The sequence below is a fragment of the Pholcus phalangioides genome, unplaced genomic scaffold (assembly GCF_987345545.1).
Source record: "Pholcus phalangioides strain wild (caught in Gottingen) unplaced genomic scaffold, Ppha-v1.0 ptg000017l_1, whole genome shotgun sequence".
Lineage (NCBI taxonomy): Eukaryota > Metazoa > Arthropoda > Arachnida > Araneae > Pholcidae > Pholcus > Pholcus phalangioides.
In genome coordinates, this window is record NW_028301610.1 from 52,661,618 (window position 1) to 52,681,562 (window position 19,945).

The 19,945-nt window shown below is 41.6% G+C and overlaps 1 protein-coding gene and 1 pseudogene across 1 annotated transcript; both read left to right on the forward strand.

Annotated features, from left to right (window-relative positions):
* The first annotated feature begins 4,492 nt into the window (after window positions 1-4,492).
* Window positions 4,493-5,767, forward strand: LOC149074107 (actin-like protein 6B pseudogene; annotated as a pseudogene).
* A 2,295-nt stretch (window positions 5,768-8,062) lies between these two features.
* LOC149074108 (uncharacterized) lies at window positions 8,063-8,449 on the forward strand. The gene has a single exon (XM_089247326.1). It carries the CDS (start codon window positions 8,063-8,065, stop codon window positions 8,447-8,449), a length of 387 nt encoding a protein of 128 aa, XP_089103452.1.
* Window positions 8,450-19,945: the final 11,496 nt, after the last annotated feature.

Below are 19,945 nucleotides of genomic sequence, written 5' to 3' on the forward strand. Positions count from 1 at the left end.
AACATCCTTTACGTACGTGTAAAGTGTACCTCCTGCTGTTGCGTTTGGCAACTTATCTCCAAACACCAGTCTATTAACGATTTCGATTTTATTTTGTCATGACGTCTCGTTGCTCACACGATTACAATGAAATATAATTTAATAATACTATAATATAACGATCACAATAATGATATATTATATAATAAATAATTGACATACAATAAATACAGCGGCTTGCCGCAACGCAAGTTATATGTTTCGTTCCCTTATTAATATTTTCATTATGAACCAATAACAAAGGAATGGGTCAGCACACTATGAATCAATAAACGATACCAGGTCCTCGCTTCGCGAGCCGTTACTATTGTCAACTTGATGCAACTGAACCCTATTTGGATTAAATCAGAAAAAAAAAATATTGTTTAGTGATTCAATAAACGATAACTTATTATACGGGGGGCGGCCCCATTCTCCTGTTTCGCCATGTTCGCTGTTTGGGAACAAACCCACCCCCTCATTCCAGTGCATCTGACAATTGGTGGTGAATTATATTATAATATAATAAACCACATTTATCCTGTGCAACGGTTAAAAGAAATTAAATGTAGTAACAAATTAAATTTTTTTAACGAAGATGGTAAAGACGAAAAGTAAAGTTGGATGGGTATATATATAATCGAACTTATATAACTTTCGTTTTGCGTGTCCCGTGCGCTTTTTCACTATACCAATCGTGGTTGTCGGAGTATGGTAGAAATTAGTATATCCATTATTAAATGTCCCCCAGGAATTATGGTGGCTCCAAATGGATCAAAAGTTGCGGTACCTTCGCGGTCCACTGTGATGTTTCAGTTGCTTGACTCTGATTGGCTGGTAATGTGCAAAAGTATAAAGAGCTCACAATTTATAAGCGTTACTGATGTTGCGATGACGTCCGCCACCACCTCCTAGAGATAGAAGGCCTCCGCAGTCTGATTGTGACGTCACTAAGTAGTCCATTTTCCCTCACAATATTCAGGGGAAAAATTATTGGCGATTTCTATGCCCCACATCCAATCACTATGCAGTATTTGTGAGCCAATCAGGAAGATTCTACCCCAAAATAAGAAGAAACGAAATAGGATGCTGTGTTTCAAAATGTGGCAAACTTGTTAGGTTGTCGGAATGACGTTTATGGCAAACAGTGCAGAGAGAGGCCTTCTATCTCTAGGAAGTGCTACGTCCACGCGATGTATGTTTCTTATAGGTAGGGTTTTTTCTCCCATGATGTAAATTTCTAGTCCCTTCTTTTAAATAAATTTAGTGGATTCAAACGTATGAGCCTATAACACCTAATTAAGTTCATTTATACAACTGCCAAGCGATGAACATCATTATTAGGTATGGTGGTGAAAAAAAAAACAAACTCAAAAGTTTCTCAAGAAAACAATGTATTTGACATAAAACCAATCGAACAAATTTTAATGCCGCGGGGTGAGATGAAAAAATGGCCGCGATGTGCCTGTCAGATCAAATACGCCTAACGGAAGGAAATTAGCAGAAACCTCAAGAAAATTGTTCCTGTCACCTGTAGCTACATGAGAGAAATACATATATGCATGCAGTCTCATAGACCCGTCGGAGAAGTGGGAAAAAAATAGCAAAACTAACGGAACAGTTCATTACGCGGTTCTGTCCCAACTTTTTCCCAATTTTTGAATTCAAGTATCTCAGCGAATATTGCATTAAAAAACGTGGGTTTTTGTTGTTTCGTTGGAGGATTAAAGTAACTAAACTTCAAAATGTTGCGGAATCGGGCGAATGAGCCTAGCAGATCAGTTTGGTAACCCCCATGTTCTGTAAGGTTTTGGGTGAACTGTGACTGCATTCAAACCTGACTGAACAAGAGACAGCTACTCAATAGTGCTACTGCTATCAAGGAAAAGAGAGAGAAGAGAAAATGTGAAGGGAAGGGGCTGTGCGAAATGAAATGCGCAAAAATCAGTTGCGCCCGACAGCGGGTTAACGATTTTAGACGTCACTTTGAACAGAAAACCGGTTTTGTCTCTCTAAGATGAAGGGCGATGAGTCAACACCACCTACAGAAGATGGTGGGGACACTCTTTTATAGGTGGTGTTGGATGAGTCCACTCGGTACGTATATTATAGGTGCCTTAGATTGACACATCGCAAGTGGGATACTGAGATCTCAAGAAATAGTCCCCAGGTGCCGTCCCAAAAAATTATGAAAAACTTTACGTACATTCATCTCACCCAGAAACACATGAACACAAAACCATTAGCGGCAGTGCAATTATTACAGCCGCAAAAATTATTAAAAATGGAAACAGTTGGCAGCACATCGCCTCTAGCACGTCTTGGCGATTCCATGTGTCTCTATATATATATATATATATATATATATATAAATTTTCTTTCTTTCTCCTTACACACACTCTCTCGCTTTGCGCTTCATTCCTTCCTTGTCTTATTTTTTCTGTGCTATACCTGATCGTGAGTTGTTTAAATGACGTCAGTCTAGGGTTGGGGGCAGGGGCCGCAGGTTGTAAGGGACGGCAGCGTAGATTTTAGTTAAGACCCAAAAATTTAACACCGCAATAATTCACATAATATCACGCTTTTGAGTCATATATGACTCAAACGACGAGATATGACGAGGTATACCTCGACAACGGAAACGTTGAGAAAATACACAGGGCCTCTGACCGTAATAACGTAAACAAGAATGTAAGCTATCGGGATTCCTTGAGACAAAATATCTGTACCCGTGCAGGACTTTTGCGCCTCCTGCCTACTGCCCCATTCCCAAATAGCCCCTACATCCTGCGTCAGGACCCCTGGGCTCGAATATTTCGAGGGATCCAAACCATATTTTCCATAAGGCCCCTTCTGTAGTCGATTTCTAGTGTGGAAAAAAGAAATTATAAGGATTTAGTCCCGGAACCCCAAGTTGGAGCCCTGTCAGAACCTACCCTTGGTGGTAATGCCCCTCCCTCACAACTTAACTAAACAATTCCTAACAAAAACATTTTTTTCGCCCTTTCAACTCGGATTTTGCGCCCCTCCAGAGCAGACAGAAAACACTTTCTTTGATTTTTTTCGCCCAATGGAACTTTTTTTTACCCATTCACCTCTGATTTAGCACTCCTCTTGAGCGGCGCCCCGTGCTGACGCAGTGGCTCACATGGCCAAGTACGCCGCCCCACTATCACAAGGGGCACATGTGCATTATGGTTCCCACCTATGGCTCCTAGAAGGGTGGGGCTGACAGGGCCCGAAACATTTCTTATAATTTTTTTGGCTTTTTCACGCTATAAATTAACTATAGAAGGGTCCGTGAGACGTCTGATGAGGGGGCCCGCGAAAGATCCCAGCCTAGAGGCTCCGCTCTAGGATGGAGGGGGGAATGCCCTCAACCAGAATTGGTTGTAGAATAGTCAAATGAAAGCAAAAAAAAATTCGGCTCATGACTTGTCCAGTCCTTGGAGTATCAGAAACACCTTTGAAAAAATTTCTTAATAAAAAATAACCTTGTTATATATCATCTTTAAATGGTAAGTGATAATGGGTCACGAAAATAAGTGCTGTTTCAAGTATGGTAAAATAATTCTGAAAAAAAATTACCTACTTTAAAAGCGGGACGTATGGTCACGCTCATTTTGCACGGTAAACAATGATGTGCGGCTTTCTTTTGAAAAAAAAATCAGGGTTATCTCGTGGTTCCTCTTCACTGAAACTCTGTCAGCCTCCTGCCAGGGTCACCATTGCGGGCGCCATATGAGACTTCGCAGGTAAGCTCGAGCCGCCCCTGGTTGGGGGATTTTTAAATTTATTCTTGGCATGTGGATTGGCGTTCAAAATAATATATTTCCTTTTTTTTGAGTCGTACCAAAAGAAATGGTATCTGAAATATATTATAGATTTTCTTCCCTTTTTAATCTTCTGATGAAAAGAGAAAAAAAAAAGCAAGAAAAATATAAGATGTTTAGATGATAAAATATAGATTATAGTTTGTTTGTGTGTGTGAGGATAAATTCTGTCCTCGACAGGGATATAATATCGTCCCCCTCATGCCAGAAGCACGAATGTGCAATGTCCTTGGGAAAAAAAGAACATGGGAAATGACGTTTGTATGTTTACTCTACCCGTGTTACTCTATGGAAGTTATTTTTCTAAAATGTTTTGTGACGTGTTTCAATAGGGATACATATTTGCGTTTCAGGCACAACTTAGCAAAATAAGGTTTCCAACTACCTGTTTAAAAAATGGGATAACTTGCACATTCGTGATTCTGGCATGTGCGGGATTATGTAGTAGTGGGCCACTCATGCACCTAGAAGAAACGATCACACACTTATACCACTACAGCTGAAATTCAGCCTCGTAAGAAGTGTTAATTTTATTTGTTTTCACTCAAAATGATGGCTACTTGAGAGGATGAATGTTACATTCTGACATTTATGCATTTCATATTTTTATATACTTACAGCCCTCAACAGTCAAGTTAAAAATGGCAGAGGAAGCTTTGCGTGCTTTCATATTTGACATTGGTCAGGAGTCAATTAGGATTGGTTTTGCAGGCGATGAAGTACCTTTGGCAGCAATTCCAAGTATGTTTGGTGTTCTTGAGCAGATACCGGAGACCACTTCAGGTCGTCGCGGTTCTAAGTACAATGATGATGCTATTGCCAGGGGAACATATTTCTTCGACACAAACAACCTCTACGTTGCTCATGAAGGTATGCAAGTATCATCATTTCTCGAAGATTCCATGATTAATAACTGGGATGCGTTTGAGAAGCTTCTGGATTACATTTACTATATGTATATGAGATCAGACCCGTCCGATCATCCCGTTCTCGTGTCTGAACCACCATGGAACAATAGAGATAAAAGAGAAACACTCACAGAAATTCTTTTTGAAAAGTATAATGTTCCCGCATTCTATCTAGCAAAGAATGCCATGCTGGTGTCATTTCTGTATGGTATGCAAACATCCATTGTCGTTGACAGCGGTGCGTCTCAGACTTCTGCCGTACCCATTGTGGAAGGATACACAATCGCAAATCATGTGGCGAAGTCGTCTCTTGCTGGCGATTTTCTTAGTATGCAGTGCAAGCAGCATTTAGAAGGGAATCAAATAGATGTTGTGCCTAATTATATGGTTTCGTCAAAGAAAACTGTGGCTAGAGGTGAACGCCCAATGTGGTCCAAAGGAAACAGATTGCCGATCGTGACGAAGTCATGGCATGACTATATGACAAAAAGATGTCTTAATGATTTTAAGAGTATATTGGAGATATATAACTACCCTTATATGTATCTTGATGCAAAAAATACGGAATATATCCATTATGAGTTTCCAAATGGGTACAATGACGATTACGGATATTTGCGTTATCTGATCCCAGAAACTCTTTTTGACACATCGTACATTAACGATGATCTATCTCAATACACACTAGGGATTCCTCAGGTCGTGCTCAACAGTATTGAAATGTTTCCTCACGAAATAAGGAAAGAACTTTTGAAAAACATCATCACAACTGGTGGAAATAGCATGATCAAAGGATTTAGTGATCGTTTGTATCAAGAATTGCAGGATAAGATGCCTCCTACTTTGCAAGTGGACATTATTAGGTCTTATGACGAAACTAACCAGAGGTTTGGATCATGGATTGGTGGCTCGAATCTCGCTGCACAAGATTATTTCCAAGGGTTGTGGATGTCAAATAAAGATTATGGTGAAGAAGGCAAAGAAGTTATTCATGAGAAATGTCCATAATCACATCGATACACTATAATGTTGACTTTTATCGTATAACGTTTTGTATTTCGAACTGCAGTCAACCGGTTTTTTTTTTCTCTGAAACTCTAATGATTGTTAAATTTTTTGCATTGTGGGATAGCTGAGTATTTTTCAGGCCTGATTCATGCGGATGAATTCATTTTAAACCCACTACTGTTTATATGGAAACATGTTATTGGTATAATAAACGTGAAATTTTCCTTCTATGCACGCATTTTCTCTTGTGTTATGATTATATAAACCTCATTTAATTCTCTATGTATAGGGTCAGATGAAGACGCTTAAAGGCCCTAAGCACTTAAGCAATTTTGGTGCTCCCCATTTTCAAGCCATTGACAGCGATTTCCTAAACTTTTTTCCCATCCCGCTTCCCCAGTGCAATACGACATTGCCGCACCCACCTTGGATAATTCTGATAACTCCAAAATCACATTTTTGAGATATAAGCATTTTCATTCCCATTTAAAAATTAAAAATAAAGCATACACACAAATACACTGCTTAAAACAATTAGGGGAGCAAGCCCCTAATACTGCAGCAAAAAGTGAAGAAAACCGTGCGAGACAGCCACGTATTGCCATACAATGGATAGTACACGCGTATCAATGCGCAATACAGAAAAAAGACAATAAAGAAAAAAAAATTGGAATTAAACCTTAATTCTTTGAAAATATGGAAAAAACACGAAAAGATGATTTAGGGCAACAATTTGGTTACATGTAAACGATAAAAAAAAGTACTGTTTAGACATGATGCATGAGTTTTAATAGGGCGTGTGGTCTCCTCGAACAGCTAAGACAGCTGCACACCTGTTTGCCATGGATGCGCTGAGGTTATCGATCAGACTTTGGGGAATACTGTTCCACTCCTCAAGAAGTGCAATCTGCAAGTCTCGGACAGTAACAGGCGGCCTTGGTCGAGCAGCAATGCGTCGTCCGAGCATGTCCCAAACATGCTCGATTGGATTCAGGTCAGGAGAGCACGCTGGCCATTCCATACGCTGTATTGTTTCAGCTTCAAGCATGTTCTCCACCAGACGAGCTCTATGCGGTCGGGCAATATCATCCTGGAAAACAAAAGGAATCTCAAATGGCTCCAGCGTAAGGGATGACATGAGGTCGCAGTATCTCATCTGCATACCTTCGGGCCGTCAAAGTGCCATTCTGAATGATATGCAGGTCCGTACGTCCGCCTATGCTGATTCCACCCCATACCATCCAACCAGCTCGTCTGTATTGTGACCTTTCACGAACGAATGCGGGGTTATTTCGAGTGCCCCTGTCTCTGCATACCAGAACACGTCGGGTGTCACACTCCAGACTGAATCGGGACTCGTCTGTAAACAGCACTTGGCTCCAATCATGTTGCTCCCAATCTCGATGTTCAGCAGCCCATCTTCTTCGGGCCGCACGGTGGCGTGGGGTCAACGGAATGCGGACCATTGGCCTACGTGCATAGAGCCCTCCCTCATGAAGCCGATTACGTACTGTTTGGCTGGACACCCTTCGTCCTGTTGCCAAGAGCAACCGTCTTTGCAGCTGCGTAGCATTCTCTGTTCTGTTTCGACGGGGTGTTAACCGTATATACCGGTCATCAGTTGCTGTAGTGGCGCGTGGCCGACCTTGCCCTGGTCGACGTCTAACATTTCCTGTTTCTTGGAATCGACAGCCTTGAAAAAACACTTCTGGCGACTCCAACAGCGTCCGCGACACTACGTTGTGTTTGCCCGGATTCCAGTCTGCCTATAACACGCTATGCCATGGATTCCGGTAAATCCCGTTGTTGAGACATCCTCAAGTCACCTTGTCTCAAAAAAAAAAAAAAAAATACTGCGCAATCGAATTTTACAGTTACGGCAGTAAAACAGACGTTTCTGCAACATCTCGATTTCTGCCCTTATCTCCTTTTTCTGGTTTTTGACGTCATAAACTTTGATTTGCATATGAAGTTTTCTTCTTCCGTTTCCTGCTAGGCTTTAAATTATGGATGATTCATTTTATGTTACTTATCGGTATACATCTTTGCGTAATTTTGTTAAAACCATGTGCTCCCCTAATTCTTTTGAGCAGTGTACAAATGAAAATATCATACATCAGCATGTTGTTTAGCAGTACGCTCGTGTTTGTGCATTTATACATAATTAGCAAGACTTTCTTTTAGATCAAAAAGCCATTTTTTGGAGATATCATGTTCTGACCAAACACAACAGAAATAGTTTCTTATTCGTTATATAAAGTCGACAGATCAATTCTCTTAAGAAAGCTAACCGATATGGGCGTTCCTGGCAGAACTGTCAGGACGATCCAGGTGTCCTACTGTCAGACAGTCCATCGTGTTCGAGTTGCTGGGGCTGTGTCAGCAAGTCGCCCCGTACCAAGCGGCGTCATCCAAGGATCTGTGCTAGGCCCTATACTACTCACTTTGTTCACTAATGACATAGCTCGAGTTGTCTTTCGCATTCCTATTCTACAATTTGCAGATGGTATAAAACTATTCTCAACGACAGACAACACAATGGGCCCAGAGACTGCCTGCCTTCGTTTATTCCGTTGGAGTAGCCAGAACAGTCTTCCTATTTCTGTCCACAAGAGTGGATCTATGCGTGATGCACCGACCCTGTCTGCTATCAGATGGGTCCTGAAGTTTTGCAACACTTGACCATATGCTCCGATCTGGGTATTTCGTTATCCAGTTCTCTAGACTTCACTGATCATTATCGTAATATGGTCTGCAGGGCCAATAGAGTCGCGTATATGATACGTACGGCGTACAGTAGGTGCGATATGCATACCCTGATTTTCGCTTTTTGCACATATGTCCAACCGATTCTTGAGTACTGCTGGCAGGTGTGGTGTCCACACAAAATTAAAGACATACTACTAATCGAGAGTCCACAAAGGGCTTTTACTAAACGACTTCCAGGTATCGGTGGAAGATCATACCAAGAGATACCCGAACTGACTTAATAATGTGCTATAAACTGGTACACAACATGGTATATTGGGCTTCCGACAACTCTTTTTTCGAAATCTTGGACAGACGACCTAACCTCCACAGACACAGTCTTCAATTGAAAATTCCAGTGGTCAGAGGCGACCGCTATTTTTATGGCTTTAGATGCCATTCAGCTAGACTGGAACAGCCTCCCGCGTGACCTTGTTTCTGCCCCTTATGCTGGATTCGTTTCTTCCTAAGACAATTTTAACTTTACGGTAGCGAGACAAAGTCGGACGGGACATGTGCAGACATAAGGACCCAAATAGGACATTGTCAAACGAAACGGAGTTGATTGTTTCATAAGAGGAAAATTAGTATAATCATACATAAATTAATGAGCACTTAGAAGATCATATACATAAACGATATGGATTGATCGTAAATACAAGATATATCGGGGGAAAAGAAAAATAACTACATCAACTGAACTAAATTTAATCAATAAAAATCATGACAACGCACAGATGCCACACATGGATAGAAATATGATAATACAGAAAACATGTGAACACAACTTCAACAGAAACATTAAAAAAAAGGTTTATTCCATTGAAGTGATCTAAAACGATGAACTTATTTCGATTTCAGTCAATCCCGTTTATAACGTTCTCGCTTATAGTGTTCCCGCTTAGTACAACTTATTTTTGTGGTCTCAACTCGAAGTACAGTGGATCCCGCTTATAACATTTTTTCAAAAAATCTGTCACAAAAACGTGGTAAGCGGGGAAACGCTTTAAATGGGAAATCTTAGTGCGAATTAGTGAGTGTTGGGAACATCAAAATAAGTCCTACTAAGCAGGAAAACGTTATAAGCAGGATCGACTGTATAATTCTCATCAAGATTTCCCATTTAAAGCGGTTCTCGATTACAACGTTTTCCATGACAGTTTTTTGAAAACGTTATAAATACAAATACAACGCCACAACAGGCAAAATGCCCAACGAGGTGGCTGAGAAAAAGATGCCCATAAAAATATGGATGTCATATATTTCAAAAATACAGCAACCCAATTAAAAATGCAATTAACAAAAATTATAAACAATATATACATGATAAAATTTTATACAACGCCCATAAAGAATACTTATGGTTGTCTTATTCTAAGAATGGATAGCTTCTCGATTTACCCCAACATGTTTATCGTACTTCTTTTTAAACGTGTCAATTGTGTTACAATTTACTACCTCCGGGGGTTAGCTATTCCATTTATTAACAACCCTATTAGAGAAAAACTCCCTGCGACACCATAGCCTTGCATTGTCCCTCACCAATCGATAATGGTGTCCCCTTGTAAAAGCAGTCGATTGGCGGTGTACTAAAATGTTCATGGTCCATCCTATCCATCCCATTGAAAATTTTGAACACTTCAATCATATCTCCTCGACACCTGCGTTCATCCAATGTAAACATATTCAAAAAATGAAGTCTCTCTTCATAACTCAAGCCCTGTGTGCCAATAAAGACACGCGTAGCTCTTCTCTGCATCCCTTCAACCAAATCTATGTCCCTTTGTAGGTATGGTCTCCAAAACCTTAGAGCATACTCCAGTCCAGGACGAACTAAGTCTCGAAAAAGCGGAAGAATGACTTTAGGACAGTGGTTCCCAACCTTTTTCAGTCCGCGTACCCCCAACTAGCTCGGTTCCTTTCCGCGTACTCCCAACCCCGAATCCTCCAGACTCACCCCTCCCCTCCAATCTTTTTCACCCATTACAGTTTTCGAAAAACTTCAAAAGGAGGTAAGTGTTGAATTAAATAAAATAAATTCATTATTGAGCTTTTTTATTTTTCAAGTAAGCAAATTAACACAAAGATTGGGGAAAAAAATTAATGCGATGTTTGGGACTGTAAATTGAATTACAAAGTTTTGAAAAATTAAGCTCAAAAGAGGATAACTGCAAACTCAAATCCGGAACTGCGTTCAATTTGCTTTAGTATACGAAGAAAACATCTGTTCAACAAGCTTCGTGCTAACAGACGGCAACAAATACATTATGGCTGTTCTAGAAAGTTCAACGTATTCGTCACCGCGGCAATCCCAAAAACTGACTAGGTTGGTTCACCATTCCGTCATTAAAGAGAATCTTCAGAGAGATATCTGATGCGAGCTCTAGCAATTTTTCTCCTTTTCTGGAATCGACAATCAAAAGCCGGTTCAAAATACTCTTCTTTGAAAGGATTAGATGTCCACCGATCGCCCATTTCCGGCTCTGAAAAATATTTTTCAAACGAGGATTTCAATCCTTCCAAGTGACCGACTGTTAAATTTAGCTCAGCTTGTGACAAGAAATCGTGAAGTGTTTCAAACACTTCCTAAAAAAAGGGCTACCTCGTGCCGAAGTTCGAACAGCAACGTCAGGACTTAAGCCCGGGACGACCACCTAACTTCGGTGTGCAAATGGAAATTGTTGTGAAGGATGTCCATGTATTCACACAACAATTTAAATAACCGGTTGTTGGTAGGATTCACCCTTGACAAAGTTGATAACCTTGACCGCTTCATCAAGAACGTTTCGCAAATTTGGAGGCAACGGTTTCGATGCTGGAATCTGTCTGTGAATATAGCAGTGAGTCCATTTCATTTTGGGAGCGACTTCTGCCACGCGTGCACAAAGGCCCGAGTAGCAACCTTCCGTGGATTTTCCTCCATCTGTTGTGAGCCCAATGCATTTTGACCATTGAAATTCTTTTTCAACGAAATAATGATCAATTGCTTCAAATAAGTCTTTAACAGTCGTACGACCCCTTCAATGGGTGACAAGTAAAAAGATTTCTTCGAATTCTCTTTCAACTTCTTAGCAATTACAAGTAGCGCAGAATATTGCGCAACGTCGGTACTTTCGTCGACTTGGATAGAAAAAAAATGCACAACCTTTGACGTGGCTTATGACCGTGCTCTCAACATGCCCTGTATTCTTCGAGACACCATATTATTCGACAGAGGTATTAAACTCATTATAAGAGCACTTTCCTCTGCAAACATGCATCTGAAAGCATCTTTTCACCAATAAAGGGTTTTTTTCCTCGTCTCGCAATACGGTAGCTAATGTAGTAGGAGGTTTCGGTAGCTTTGACAGAACACTTTTGGAAGATTCAAAATATGTTTTCACGTTTACAGGTCCACGGTAATTCATTTTGGTGTTTCAGTACGCTTCCGCACAGATCCAGTTTTTAGCCAATGATCCATAGCGTAAATCACGTGAGTAGCAGCTGCGTGGTGGAAAAGTTGACGTAGAAAATTGTGGAAACAACACGCACATGCCTCAATACAAACGCCCACGATAAAAGTTAAACACAACACGAATTAATTCTTCGCTTTTATGCGCAGCCCGGCATGCGTCAACAATCAAATCTAAAACGCCGAAGAAAAGTGAGCCGAGAGGAAGGAATTCACGAATCCCGATCATAGGTTGAGCGCGAGCAGGAGGAGGGAAGACCGATCCTCCCAGCGGACGCACCCCTCTGTTATAGAAGATTTTATTGATAGGGGGAATCAATATATTACAACTGACAATATTAGAAAAAACCTCTACCTACATCAAAAATTATTTTTAATGTTTTTTAATTATTTTTTTATTTTTTTAGATGGATGGCCGCCATTGCCATTTTCTTTTCGCGTACCCCCTAACGGCCTCTCGCGTACCCCCGGTTGGGAACCGCTGCTTTAGGAGAACGCGAAGAGACATTTTTGAAAATGAAACCGAGCATTCTGTTCGCTTTTTTTGACCACCGCTGAACAATGTTCAGAAAACCTAAGCCGCTCGTCAATGAGAATTCCCAAATCGGTGACCGTAGTTGCATCCGGGATAGTGACACCATTCAACTCGTAAGAAAACCGTGGGTTGTTCGAACCAAAATGAGCGACCATGCACTTATCAACACTAAACGTCATGCTCAATTCATTTGCCCATTATGCAATCCTGTTTAAGTTGGTCTGGAGCAACTCCCTATCGCATTCATTCCCGATTACCCCCATTAACTTCACATCATCTGCGAATTTGCTAGTAATCCCATCGATACCCTAATCGAGTTTATCGATAAAAAGTGAAAAAAAAGGGCAACGACACTTCCTTGAGGAACTCCACTTGTGACGCCTCTCCAACCAGAGAATTCCACGTTCACCATAACTCGTTGCGACCTATCTCTTAACCACGATTCTATCCAATTCAGCAAGTTGCCCCCAATTCCAATCTCGTGTAAACGCTTCAAGAGTTTACCATGTTGGACCCGATTGAATGCATTCTGGAAATCAAGGTAAACAACATCGACATTTTTGCTCTTACCCAAAGCCTTAGTCACGTGATCATAGAAGCAAAGGAGGTTAGTTACACATGACGTCCCCTTCCTGAACTCATGCTGATTATCTGACAATACATTATTCTCGTCTATCCACTTCACAAACTGCTTTTTGATGATAATTTCCAAAATTTTCGAGATGGAGCTCGTCAAACTCACTGGACGATAATTGGACACCGCTTCTCTACTACCCTTCTTAAATATCGGAACAACATTAGCAAGTTTCCAATCCCTTGGGACGATACCCTCAGCAACACTGCTCCTGTATATGTGTGCGACTGGCCCCAACAATTCATTAGCACATTCTCTGTGGAGCCTGGGATAGATATCATCTGGTCCTGGTGCTTTGCTTACACGTATATTTCTTAGAAGATTTAGGATCTCCACGTCTTCCACTTGAATATCGTTGAGAGTTTTATTATCCCATGCAACACCCGTATATCGAATATAATTATCTCCATTAAAAACCAACGCGAAAAAGTCATTGAAAGCACTACACATGCCTACATTGCTCTCTAACCTAGAGCCTCCTATCGAGAGGGGGGCCAACTGTCCCCTGACATCCATGATTGACGTATCGAAAAAATGATTTGGGGTCAGAGATAATGTTATGTGCCAACCTAGGTTCAACTTCCTTTTTACTATCGCTTATCGCTCTCTTCAACACTCTTCTTTAATCAGTAAACAATGATAAGTCACCTCGTCGCTAATCTATTTTTTTCGCGAATTTGTGTAGCGTAAAATTTCATGTCGCGAGTAGCCATGGCTCCCGTACGAGTCAGAGAATGTTATGTTCATACGAACATCATCCATGAGGACAGTATAGACCGATGGAACGCCATCAAGTACATTCTTGACGAGCATTTTGAGAAGTCTCCCAAGGAGTAAATAGATGATCTCGAAAAGGCGACAGCAGACGTTCTTGATATCGTAAAGACGTACTGCCCGAACATGAGTAAGGCAATTGACCTAATCCGAGAAGATAGTGTCCCGTGCGCACTGGACGTGCTTTTTAGCAAAGTTCTTGAGCTAATGCTTGTAGTAGAAGGGTGCACAAGACGGACAATGACCTAGGGGCTTGCCAGATAGAATTAATCGGAGCCCTTAGAATAATGGTAGAAGACGGTTTCACCAAATGTGGAAAATTCAGGAAAGAGGAAAAGGGTAAAGACCCCGCAAAATCCCGGGCCAGGGCCCGCAAAAAGTGCACTAAGAAGGGGGAAAACAAAGATAAGTCAAAAACAATTGAAATAATCAGCGAAAAAGTCTCAATTGATAGATGTGACCCACCCGAGAAATGTAAGTCAGTCGAAAACCCCAAAACGGTCGCTCAGAATAATCAACGCCCGTCGACCTCAAAAGATGGCGCTAAGAGCGCAGGTGCAAAAAGTGGCGCTGCGAGCGCGGGCGACAGCGTCCCCTCAAATGTAAACAACATGGCCGCGAACGGCGAAGAGATTTTCGAGGATCCGGATCCCGATAATCCGAATGAATGGTATGAGATTAGGAGTTCGAAGGGGAAAATCCTGCCACTACACATCACGAAATATGGCAATTGGAGGCAGATTAATGAAATCTTAAAAGGTTTTTACGAAGCCCCATATTCAGCCAGAACGGCAGGAAAAGAGCTTATCCTGAACCTCCATTGTGAAAACGATCACAGATCCGCTACAAAAGCCTTTGAAGACGCTGTTATCCAATTTAGCACTTATACGCTCCCCTCGGACAGGGTTATCAAAGTAGTGATCAAAGGGCTCAACCAAGGAGCAAAGAAATAAGAGATAGAGGAGGCCCTCGCCGAATTAGGCTTCGCCCCCAACGGGGTTTCTCAACTGAAAAGTTATGTAGGACGCTACCCCAATAGAGAACTGGTGCTGCTTCCCATTTAATATATAGAATTGCCAAAGAGTGGCAAGAGTAAGAAAATTTTTCAACTTCATAACATTAATTTCCTAAAAATTAAAATGAAGCCCTACATCTGAACATTTCTGAACATTTCTTTACTTTCTGAACATTGTTCAGCGGTTGTCAAAAAAGCGAATAGAATGCTTGGTCTTATTTTCAAAAAGGTCTCTTCGCGTTCTCCTGAAGTCATTCTTCCGCTTTTTCGAGGCTTAGTTCGTCCTGGACTGGAGTATGCTGTAAGGTTTTGGAGACCATACCTACAGAGGGACATAGACTTGATTGAAGGGGTGCAGAGAAGAGCTACGCGTGTCCTTATTGGCACACAGGCCTTGAGTTATGAAGAGAGACTTCATTTTTTGAATATGTTTACATTGGATGAACGCAGGAGTCGAGGAGATATGATCGAAGTGTTCAAAATTTTCAATGGGATGGATAGGATGGACCATGAACTTTTAGTACACCGCCAATCAACTGCTTTTACAAGGGGACACCAGTATCGATTGGTGAGGGACAATGCAAGGTTATGGTCTCGCAGGGAATTTTTCTCTAATAGGGTTGTTAATAAATGGAATAGCTTACCCCCGGAGGTAGTAAATTGTAACACAATTGACACGTTTAAAAAGAAATACGATAAACATGTTGGGGTAAATCGAGAAGCTATCCATTCTTAGAATAAGACAACCATAAGTATTCTTTATGGGCATTGTATAATATTTTATCATGTGTATATATTGTTTATAATTTGTGTTAATTGCATTTTTAATGGGGTTGCTGTATTTTTGAAACATATGACATCCATATTTTTATGGGCATCTTTTTATCAGCCACCTCATTGGGCATTTTGCCTGTTGTGGCGTTGTATTTGCATTTGTATTTGTATAAAAGGCGCCAAATAGTGGTCCAATGCCATTCCTGCCAGAAATTTCGCCACGTGGCATTGTTGGAATTTGGCAAGGAGTGGTGGTATTGGTGACCAGCACTCCTCGGCGTGCGACAAAGAAAAGGGGGCAAGCACTGTACAGTGCGTGAACTGTCTCGGCCCCCACTCCGCCTCCTATAGGCGCTGCAAGGTCTTCCCCAAAACAATAGGGGGAGGGGGGGAGAAAGGATAATGGCAATCAGCCAAATGGTTTCAACGAGCCTGGAAAATCAGCGCCAAGACACGAAGAGAGAGCAACCCTTGGCGTAAACACGAAGGAAAGAAGAGAAACGACGGCTAGCGCTCCTGGGAGGGAGAGAAGAACGAGCACGGAGAAGAGAGAGAGGATTAGCGATAACGTAACAATAGGGTGCGAGGAGCACACTACAATAGCTTCTCCTCTCCCCTCTACCTACGCCTCCTCTCCCCCCCCCCCCCAGTTCGCTCCGTGAGAACGGTTGCCTGGCAACCAGCCACAGCAGCTGGAACTCAGGGAGCCCAATCAGATAGCCCCGCAGCCAGGAAAGAGAAAGAGGTCGCCATGGACACCTCCCCAAACAGTGAAATCGCTGTTTATCAACAAACCGACGCCAGCGCCAAAATGCGGAAGATTTCCCCATTGGCACTCTTATGACAACAGTCTTCAATTGTCTGCTAAATATAGCATTGGCAAAATCGGGGGAAGAGAAGATAAACATCTTCTTTAACATATTTTTAGTACAGATTCAAAAAATCCTGTTTAATGGCCAGTAGAAATCTAATAAAAATCAAAAATTTAACGATAACGGCGTGGAACGCCAGGAGCATAAAACAAGACATGGTCGAGGTTCGTGAGGCGATAGAGCAATTTAGTGTCGATGTTCTTCTCGTGAACGGAACATGGCTTCGACCCCACGATACCATCAGAGTCGCAAACTGTGACGTCATTAGAAAAGATTGAGTCTCCGGCCACGGGGGAGGGGTCGCGATAATTATTAAACGGCATCTCGCATACACACTAATTGATCTCCCAGATTCAAACGACATAAAAACTCTTGCCGTAGATATTCACTGCAACGATCAAAGAGTTATCAGACTCGGAGCAATATACAAGCCTCCCCACAATAATCTGTATTTTGTCCCACTCAACTACTTCTTCAACTGCAGGCATTCAGCAATAATTGCGGGCGATTAAAACTGCAAATCCAAATACTGGAACAGTACAGGTTACAACAAGTACGGCAAGATACTTGAGAGATACTGCAGAAGCAAAAATATACGCCTATATGGCACGATTGCCCATACATATCATCCAGAGGATCCCAACAAACATTCAAATACTCTCAACATTGCGTTGACGAAAAATCTAAACGTCGCAATGTCGATTGAAGTAAAGGACACACTGTCTTCTGATCACATCCCTATAATAATGGAAATAGACTTTCTTTTGCCCGAAGGCCAAAAACCAAAGAAACGCACAAATTGGGAGGTATACAAGCGCCATCTTGCGCTCCTCTCCGATCCTGATTGCTACCTCCGCACATCCAGTGAAATAGATACAGCAATTAACAACATCACAGACACCATGAAAAACAAGTTGAAAATGCATCGCGGGTCCTCCCCCGGGCCGGAAACCCATTAGCTTTGCCACAATGGCTGAAACACGTGATAAAGGAAAAGAACAGAAAACGCAGAGCTTGGCAAAACGCACGCACGAGGCAAAACTACAGAATCTACAAAAACTTAAAAAATTTGGTTTCGAAAGAAATTCGTAGTTATGTTCAAGAAAGATACCGGAACTTCATCGAGGAAGCAAACTGTGAGGTCGGATCGCTCTATAAAGTTTATAAAATCTGTAAACCGAAAACAGAAACCATGAGAGCGATTCATGGTCCAAATGGACTTGCAGTTTCGGATGAGGACAGGGCCGAGGTATTTGCAGACTCCCTTGAGAACCAGTTCAGCCCAAACGATAGCACTGCAAGGCAGAGAGTGAATCAAACCGACAGAAGTGTTGCCAGATACTTCGCATCAGCAAACTTTGAGTACCACACAGCGTTGGACCCAACTGATGAAGAAGTAGTGAAAAAAGTAATAAAAGGACTCAAAACTAATAAGGCCCCTAGTTTTGATACCATAACAAACCGGGCTATTAAAGAACTGCCAACAAACTTCATAAAAATACTCACCAGACTTTTCAACGAAAAGTTGCGCCCCCACCATTATCCAACAGCCTGGAAATTCGCAATTATTAAACTGATACCGAAACCAGGACAAGACTTAACGTTTGCATCCAGCTGGCGCCCGATCTCATTACTGAGCTCCCTGAGCAAAGTATTTGAGAGAATTGTAATCAGAAGATTCCATAAGTACAATGACGAGCATGATACCATCATTCCAGAGCAGCACGGCTTTAGGAACGGCACTCCACTACGACACAACTTCTGAGGGTCATCGAATACCTTCAATGGGTCCGAATGCATCGAAAAACTGCAGCAATAGCCATGTTCGATTTACCAAAAAGTTTCGACAAGGTCTGGCATAATGGGCTATTGTATAAGCTTATTGGTATGAACTTACCCGAAGCTTGATTAACTTTGTCAAAAATTATCTTGAAGGCAGAACCTTCAAATCCAAATTCATGATACTTACTCCTCCGAGCGATCATTATACAAATACAACGCCACAACAGACAAAATGCCCAACGAGATGGCTAATAAAAAGATGCCCATAAAAATATGGTTGTCATATATTTCAAAAATATAGCAACCCAATTAAAAATGCAATTAACAAAAATTATAAACAATATATACATGATAAAATTTTATACAACGCCCATAAAGAATACTTATGGTTGTCTTATTCTAAGAATGGATAGCTTCTCGATTTACCCCAACATGTTTATCGTATTTCTTTTTAAACGTGTCAATTGTGTTACAATTTACTACCTCCGGGGGTAAGCTATTCCATTTATTAACAACCCTATTGGAGAAAAATTCCCTGCGACACCATAACCTTGCATTGTCCCTCACCAATCGATACTGGTGTCCCCTTGTAAAAGCAGTTGATTGGCGGTGTACTAAAAGTTCATGGTCCATCCTATCCATCCCATTGAAAATTTTGAACACTTCGATCATATCTCCTCGACACCTACGTTCATCCAATGTAAACATATTCAAAAAATGAAGTCTCTCTTCATAACTCAAGCCCTGTGTGCCAATAAGGACACGCGTAGCTCTTCTCTGCACCCCTTCAACCAAGTCTATGTCCCTCTGTAGGTATGGTCTCCAAAACCTTACAGCATACTCCAGTCCAGGACGAACTAAGCCCCGATAAAGTGGAAGAATTGCTTTAGGAGAACGCGAAGAGACCTTTTTGAAAATGAGACCAAGCATTCTATTCGCTTTTTTGACCACCGCTGGACAATGTTCAGAAAACCTAAGTCGCTCGTCAATGAGAATTCCCAAATCGGTGATCCTAGTTGAATCCGGGATAGGTTCATTCCGGTATAGATCATTAAGGGCATCTATCGCCCAAGGAAGCGTTCTCGGACCGGCACTTCATAATTATCATATGAACGACTTCCCCGTAAGTCCTTCAGGTCTTACGGATCTTTACGCTGATGACAGCGCGGTCGCCCAGTGCTACTGGAACCCATTGAGGGTATTGGATGTCTTCAGAAATGTACGAGAGAAATTGAAAGATGGTGCATTGACAGCTGGATCGAGCTGAATGCCTCAAAAACGATCTTCATGTGGATCACCGGAGTGCGCCCCGACAATGTACCTCAGAATGCAGTGCTCTTAGTCAACGGAACACAGATCACACCGTCCTTTGGGCCAAATACCTCGGAATTGTCCTCGACAAGGAACTCAAATTCACTCACCATAGCAACGAAGCGGTAAGAAGAACCACTCAGGCCATGGGAGCCATGAGTAGAATAATTCGGCACAGAATTGCTCTGTCGGTCAAGAACAAGATCATTCTATATAAGATGGTTATAACACCAATCATGACCTACGGATCAATAACCTGGTTTTATAACCGAGATTGGATCA

Bases quoted from the DNA above. Each gene is read 5' to 3' on its own strand.
- LOC149074108 (XM_089247326.1), top strand. From the start codon at position 8,063: ATGGGCGTTCCTGGCAGAACTGTCAGGACGATCCAGGTGTCCTACTGT.